General features: G+C 48.0%; 1 protein-coding gene across 7 annotated transcripts in view; it reads left to right on the top strand.

Annotated features, from left to right (window-relative positions):
* Window positions 1-7,500, top strand: part of robo1 (roundabout, axon guidance receptor, homolog 1 (Drosophila)) — a 112,622-nt gene that overhangs the window by 25,764 nt on the left and 79,358 nt on the right. The window contains exon 1 of one of the 7 annotated variants that reach the window (XM_035534123.1): window positions 976-1,396. The exons of the other annotated variants lie outside the window; for them this stretch is intronic. Within the exon in view, the coding sequence (XP_035390016.1) occupies window positions 1,381-1,396 (16 nt within the window). The 5' untranslated portion in view covers window positions 976-1,380. Of the gene's footprint in view, window positions 1-975; window positions 1,397-7,500 lie in introns of those variants that run through there. 7 annotated transcript variants of the gene reach the window in all.

Here is a 7,500-nt window from a genome sequence, read left to right as displayed (position 1 = left end):
TCCAATGGGATTAGCACACTGTCGAGTTGGCGGGTGCCGCGGTAAGTTAATTTTCGCCCGCTGTTCGGGAGCCATAATGGCTTATTGATTGGCTGAGGCAGGCACAGCGGGCTAACGTGGATGGACGCTGATGGGGCAGGTGGGGGGGTTTAAGTTAATCTGCACTCAACGCAGGGGTAGAATTCAATCGTATCGTTGCTGATGTTCGTGGCTGTCATGTATATATGGGACCTAACCAATGGCTGGGCCAGAGAACAGCCTGGCGGAGTGGGTTTACAGAGGAGACAAAGAGACATTAGTAGCTTTTTACGAGTCGAACCCGACACTTCATTAGAAATGGTCAAAAATAATCGATCACGACTGGTTTTACAACTTTGCCCTCATCTGCCCGGTCATATGTCCTGTTAAAGCTCGTTTCTGTGGAGACAATATAATTATTTTGCTTTCCCTCTCTCTACAACATCAGTATTGCGTTTAATGTGGGACATTCGTCCCTGTCCAAAGCTCTGGAAGCACCTGAGTGGACACACTTGGCTCTGATCTGCTTCCTGTGTAACTTGACCTAATTTTTTCTGGTGGGGAAAAACCCCAAATCGCACTAGTGTTGTGCTCCTCGCATCCCAGCAGTCAGCTGGCGAGCACATCCATGGTGGAGGTTTTGCCCTCTCCAGCATGTGTTTGCCTGTGTGTGTGTGTTTTCTCAGAGGAGCTGTGCTCCATTTCCCCGTCACACACGGCCCATGCACCCGTTACCTGGAAACCACACGCTTTGCTGTTCTCAGCTCTCTGGGCCGCGGCACCCTCTGCACGCTGCATTTAGCACAGCCCTCGATTACTGGCCCCCTCCGTTATGTCAACAGTGTGACACCACACCTAGGAGTCGGAGAGAGCTGTGCGTAAAGAAGGTGTCCTCCCAGGCCTGGAGAGCGTCGGGAGCGGACGTTTCCGGAAAGCCTAATCGTCCCGCAGCCGGTCGTCCGGCCCCTCCCCGTCCTGCCTGTTTGTCTGGAGCCGGCTGGGGCCCCTGCTTCGCTCGGGCAATCCTCACCCTGTCTGCACTTAAACGGCCAATTGACACGAAGACAAACAGCCAGAGATGGCGGAAAGAAGATGGGGGAGACGGGACAGACCTTGACCTCGCGTTTGGCTCGCGCGGGCCCCAGCGGGGCATTCCTTATCTGGGGTGACGCACTGGGGGGTGAGGAAAAAGCCCTCTCTCTCTCGCCCCGGTAACGAACACTGCAGCTGCGGCTCAGTCGAAGACGTCTGAAAACGTACGATTGCTCAGGAAGCTTGCAGCTGAGTCCCAGAGTGGTTACAGATGGATAAAGAAACAAAACAAAACAAAAAAGAGGAGAGGAGAGAAAATGCCAGAAGAAAATGGTCAGAAAAAAAGGTAAACAAACAAACCTAAAAACAAACAAATACGTGAAGAAAACAGGCTTAAGCTACAGAGTGCGACATGGCAAAGCCAGGGTGGTGTGTGCTGGTATGGGCGCGATAAGGAGACAGGTGTTTCCCAGTCCACTGAAAGGCTTACCGACAGCTGCCAACTGTGTCTGTTTCGGAAATAGTATGAGCGTGTGTGTAAGTGTCTGTCTCTGTGTGTGTGTGCGCATTTGTGTGTGTGTGGCTGCAGATACGAATGACAGTTTAGGCCAGTAATGAAGTCTCTCCAGCAAAGGGATGTATGTGTAATGTAAACACAAGAATGTTGTGGTAATTTATTTCAGGTCACATTTATTTCACTCTTTAGTTTAGTAGATGTACGATCATGAAATATTAAGTACCATATAAAATACAATGGGCTATAGAAATAGTCATTCTCTCTCCCCCTCTCCCTCTCTCTCTCTCTCCCTCTCTCTCCCTCCTCCTCCTGTCTATGGTGTGTATTGGCACCGACTGTGTTTGGAGAGGGCTCTCCAGTAGCCTTTACACATGGCCTCTCTCTTCACGGCGACGGCGGATGCTTTGTTTGCCCAGCGGCCGTGGCACAGCCGGGGCACACGCACTTATTTGCTGCTGGCAAACGCCAGGCGCCCTCTGTGGGGCCTCGGCACGCCCCCCCCCAAGCATTGTGTGACCTCCTGCCCGCGGCTTGTGTGTCTCTCGGCAGCAGCGGAAGGAGTGAAACCCACCAGCAGAAGAGCCCCGTGGGAGCCGCCCTCCGCGCTAACCGGTTTAGAGGTCCGCAGTTTCGGTTTCTGAACAGCCCGAGTGCTTTTGTTGAGCTGAAGCCAAAGGAAATATATTGGTAATATAAATAAATCCCCAGGCACGCACGCTTTCCAAACCGTTGTGTACTTTTTGAAAATGATTCACTGGATGTTTGTTGTGAATGTGTGCCATGTGAATTTTTGCTACATCTGATGATGAATAATGGCTAAAATTAGATAAATGCACGACATCTGCAATATGAGGAGTGTCCTACATACTTTTTAATGTGGACAGTAAGCCCTGTGCTTCCGACACACCTTGACCAGGCGTCCTGCCTTGCCGAGATGGCTTTCCCAGGGTGCACTTCCACTCCTCTTTGACCCTTCACACAAATAGGCACGTTTTTCTTCTTCTTTAGACTGATGTTTTCAGCTGTGAGCTTTTCCAACACCTGCCTTTCTTCTGTGTGTCAGGATGTAAGAAAAAAAGGACGATGTTGTACGAATCTCTAATTGTGAACATTGCTGTAGCCGAGCGCATGCAAAGAAACAAAAGTCTTCTCTTTCATTCCCCTTTGCTTATTCTTTTTGATTTCTAATTCTTCCTTTTCAGAACAGAATGATGGGTGGCTGCTTGTTTTGGGGGTTTCGTTCGTTTGGCGCGTGCTCCGTTTGCTTCCCACGCGTGGACGTTTCTGTAAGCAGGGGTTGGTATTAGGTGGTCGCTCATCCCTCTCACGCGGCTAATCTCTCGCTTAGCGTAGCACATTACAGCCCTGAAGACCACCGCTAAGACGCTCGCTCCGCTCCGCTGAACGCCATCTTATCACTCACGCGCAGATGCTCGGCCAAGAGCCGCGTGCACTGTCCGGTTTTTTTTTTTTTTTTTTTTTGGTTAATTCAATTTACTCGATGATAGCTTTTGATAAGGCGTTTGATTTAGCACATGCTTACTTCATGCATAAATCAGATATTCTTGACCGCTCGAGAGAAGTACGCCAGACTCGCGCTAATGAATTGCATACCGGCGAGAAAGCAAAAGTGGTTGTTTGACTAGCTGTTGGTGCTCGAGACTGGGTTCGGCGCGTGATTCACATGGCCTGGCCCGCTGTGGCTGGTGAATCGTGTCAGTGCTCGTGCGATTGCCTTTTCATGCTGGCCCTCCTTGCACAGAAGGTAATTTAAGGCAATCTAGACTTTTCATTTGCTGCAGAGAGACCAGATAATCTCGAAAGTAAAACCAATATTGCCGTTGTGACATTTTGATGAATGGAATGCAGTATCTGATAAATGCAAATTGTTTATTGCTCAAGATTGGTGTTTTTCGTCCAGTCGTATATATTTGCATAAACTCCCACAAGCACAGAGGCGATGGCTATTTGTATCAAGCTATTATATATTAAGTAGCTCTTCAGAGAGTCTCATTATAGCAGTGTGCTGTTTGTGGTATGCAGAGAAATGCACTGAGATTTGCTGTTCTCCTCTAGTCTATTTAAAGAATGACATTGTGCTGTTGCCACAAAAAGTCACTCCTTGGGAGGTATTTATAGGGATGAGCATGTGTATGGTGTCATGCATTTTCATGCATTGCTCGGGAAGGAATGCAGTATGATCTCATTCATTATTCACACTCTCTGAATGTCCTTTAGACATTATGTCTGGTTATGGATATGTGCAGACAGAAATACAGGACACAGAACACTGTGAGAGGTATAGTGCTGTTTCAGGCGGCGTAGTTTAAGTAACTCACATGGATTCATGCTTTTTATAACTATAAAAATAATGCACTGATGACATAGTCTTGCATCTTGGGAGAATATATATATATATATATATATATATATATATATATATATATATATATATATATATATATATATATATATAAAGGACAGAGGTCCTTAATCAGCTGTGCAAGCAAAGTGCTTCTGAATTAGTAGTAGAAGGAGCCAGTTTATGTTTATATATGAAAAAGTAGATGTTTAAATCAGAACATTCATTCCATGTGGTTCTAAAGTCCCAAGAGTGTAGATCAAACTTTTTCTTTGAGTTTCCTAATTTAATTGCTGCCATAGCAACAACCGGCAATGAAAACTGATATGTCCTTAATGCAGTGTCCATTAAAATGCCTTGCCATTTAATATCTATCTATCTATCTATCTATCTATCTATCTATCTATCTATCTATCTATCTATCTATCTATGCTTCAATTACCTTTTAGGATTCATAGAACGTCAGGCACCCTGAAGATTATGCCACAAATAACTGAATAATGAAGAAGAAAAAAGCCATGAACTCAAACTGTTATTTAAATGCTCTTTGCTCTTGCAATAATGACACTGTCGATCAGAGGACCTGGTGGAGATCACCTCCTGTCCAGAGACAACAGCCGTACACAAAAGAGCCTCTGTCTGCATGTCCTGGACTGCTTCTCGTCTGTCCGAGCTCATTCCAGGAGTGGGAATGACACTGTTGCAAAACATTGGGCCTTTCATCCTCTATGGTTTCCTTTTCTCCTTGGGGAGGGAGCACTCGGAGCCAACTTTGTTCTTGGAAAACGATTTCCCTCCCCCCCATTATTTCAGCTGTTGGCCTTCTTCGCCAGTCAGTGTTTGGTGTCTCTCCCAAACGCAACTGGTAGCAGATGTCAGATGGACTCTCCCATTGGAGGAAGTAAAGAGTGTCAGCACTCTGGCCCCGCCTCTCGACCCATGGACAGGCTGTGAAATGGCTCCTTTAGTGACGCTGATGTAACATCACTGCCAGCATATTGTCAACACTCTCCGTCCCTCACTTAACTGTCTAATCATCAGCTCCGATAATCGTCCCCTGAGCAGGAAAGCTGGATGGACTCACCTATGGACTTTTGCCTAAGCCTAGAGCCTCAAGCCCACCCCCCGTGTCTTCCCCACCAGACAGAATGCAGCAACTGGAGATTTGAGTTGGACATGTGCTTCTTGTTGTTGTTGTTGTTGTTGTTGGACCGCGTATTCTCCTCGGGGCATATCTCACCGCGATGCTGCCTCTGGCACCCTCTTCAGAGCGGGGGACATTCCCTAGTCGCTGTCCCCAGAAGAACTCCGGGGTCGCCGACTGCCGTCCGGAGAACAGCCAGGGCCTTCTGTGTGGCTCAGCTCTGCCTTGCTCCCATCGGGGCAGTGTGGGAACGTGAGCTAAGAAGAGCTTCGCTGGTTACGCTAGGGAGCTCTGTAGAGAGAGTAATCTCTACATAAATTACCCTTCGCACGTGAGCGAGTCTGCTTTCTGAAGCACGATATCGCACTTAAATCAGAACCGAGTTGGCACCTACAGTTAAAATATGATCACTGTATCACTGTGGAACGGTTTACATTGGCCTCATTTTTTTTACTGTCTTCAGCTCTCTGGTCTGCCAGGGGTCCCGTTTCTGGGCCGCGCAGACCCGTCGCCCGCACTGAGAAATCGGTTCCGTCGCTGCGAGGCCGTGGGGCGGGTAAGGCGGAGTGCGGGAGGTGGGGCTCCATTGCTCCTGCTCTCCACTCAAACTAAACATGCTTTCAGCAGGAGTGTCTCCCGCTCCTTCCTTCTGCCGACTGCAGCCTGCAGATGTGTCTGGCCACCAAAGTGAGATGGATTAGGTCTGGGAGGGAGAGGTTCTTCAGCTGAGATTGGAGTGTGTGTGTGTGTGTGTGTGTGTGTGTGTGTGTGTGTGTGTGTGTGTGTGTGTGTGTGTGTGTGTGCGTGTGTGTGTGAGGTACGACCGGTTCTCTGCGGCTCACCCTGCTGGGAGTCTACATCCATCATGCGTTTTGGGAATCCCACATAACTGCTGCTGACAGCACCTCCTCATAAGTGACTGGCACGACGTGTTACTCATTCCAGACAGTATCAAGAACACAAATCTAAACATGTGTAATTCATCGTCAGCCAAAATGACAAATTATTCCTAGCAACCAACGTGAAGACAGAAACATTATGAGAATCGACAGCTTGATAAATGAACCCCTGCTAGGTTCTTGTGTAGCTTTTCCCATGTCAACATCCTCGAATAAAATGCTGATTGTACTTTCATTCCAAATGAACCCCACTAATGTGACGCATGCCTAATGTATCATGACCTGCATCCAAAACTGCATCTTCTAGAAGGATCTTGCGCCCTGATCCACCAGCGATCCGGCCAGAGCAGACTCCAGTTGCCAAAGATCACTCATGTCCTGTCCCGATTCCCCCGATCTCCCCTCCGGTCTGTACAAGACCGTTGAAACGTGCTTGTCTGCGTTCATTACCAAGCCAGCCGATCTCGGCAGGGACAGCAAACCCGGCTTTCGCACTAAGCTCGGGCAGCCGTAGAAACGGCATCGCGTTGTTCGCAAGTTGCGCTCTCTGGTTGGGGTCGCAGGCGATGGGAACCCGTGCTCCTCAGGAACGCGCCCGTCCTGCCCCAGGGAGTCTCTTCCTGTCCCACCCCCCCTTACCCCTCAATGGCCCACTTGTCTGGCCGAGTGGTATCCGTCAGTGAAAGAGTAAGAGACCGTTGGTCTCTGTGTTCTTTACTCAGCAACTGCTCCCCTCAGCACCTTTGACCCCGTGCGTCCTTGTTTATAAACTTCATGCTTTCTGACAAGCCGCGCGCAAGGGGGAGAGACGCCCTCATCCCATACTGTTTAGTTCTTTGTCGGGGAGAAAAAAAGTTGTCGAGTGCTTTAGAGCGACTGCTCTCCTTTCCTCGTGGGGCGGCCATAATTGAGACCGGGGCGACCTTTGACCTTCCCAGCCAAGTCTGTTTTCTGTCCCTTTAACTGAAAGAAGAGAACGGAGTTCTTATTTATTTATTTAGCGAGTTCTCGGGTTTACGCGTATCCCAGACGTGGATTAGTCTCCGAGAGGTGGATATGTCTCCCAGAGCTTAGGGCCGAGGATGTGTGAAGTCTGGAATGTGTGACAGCAGAGTTAGACTAATGGCGGTTAAGCTGGGGTTGCGCTGAGGCTGTCAGCTTCAGGCTGACTGATGGGTTACGTTTGTACCAAGGTTAACACTCTCTCTGTGTCTGGGTGGGCAAGGATTAACAGGCCTCAGTTTAAAGCATATTTTTTTATACTTAATTATCATTAATTTTTTAAATTTGTTATTCCTTTTTTGTTTTGCTTATCATGACTGTTAATTAAATGTGACTTCATCAGGTTTTTAACAGTTTCTTTAACAGTTTAATGGTAAACATCAACCAAAAGCCCTTTCGGAACTTTTCACCTAGCACTGTATTCCAAAATAAAAGTCCAGAACCTACTCTCACATCAGCTCATATCCACCCAGCAGCATGTGGCATGTTTGGTGTTCATGTGTCTGCAGTGTTCCACAACGGTTCT

The sequence above is a fragment of the Electrophorus electricus genome, chromosome 15 (genome assembly GCF_013358815.1).
Source record: "Electrophorus electricus isolate fEleEle1 chromosome 15, fEleEle1.pri, whole genome shotgun sequence".
Lineage (NCBI taxonomy): Eukaryota > Metazoa > Chordata > Actinopteri > Gymnotiformes > Gymnotidae > Electrophorus > Electrophorus electricus.
The sequence above is the reverse complement of the archived record's forward strand: the minus strand, read 5'-3'. Positions and strand labels throughout refer to the sequence as shown.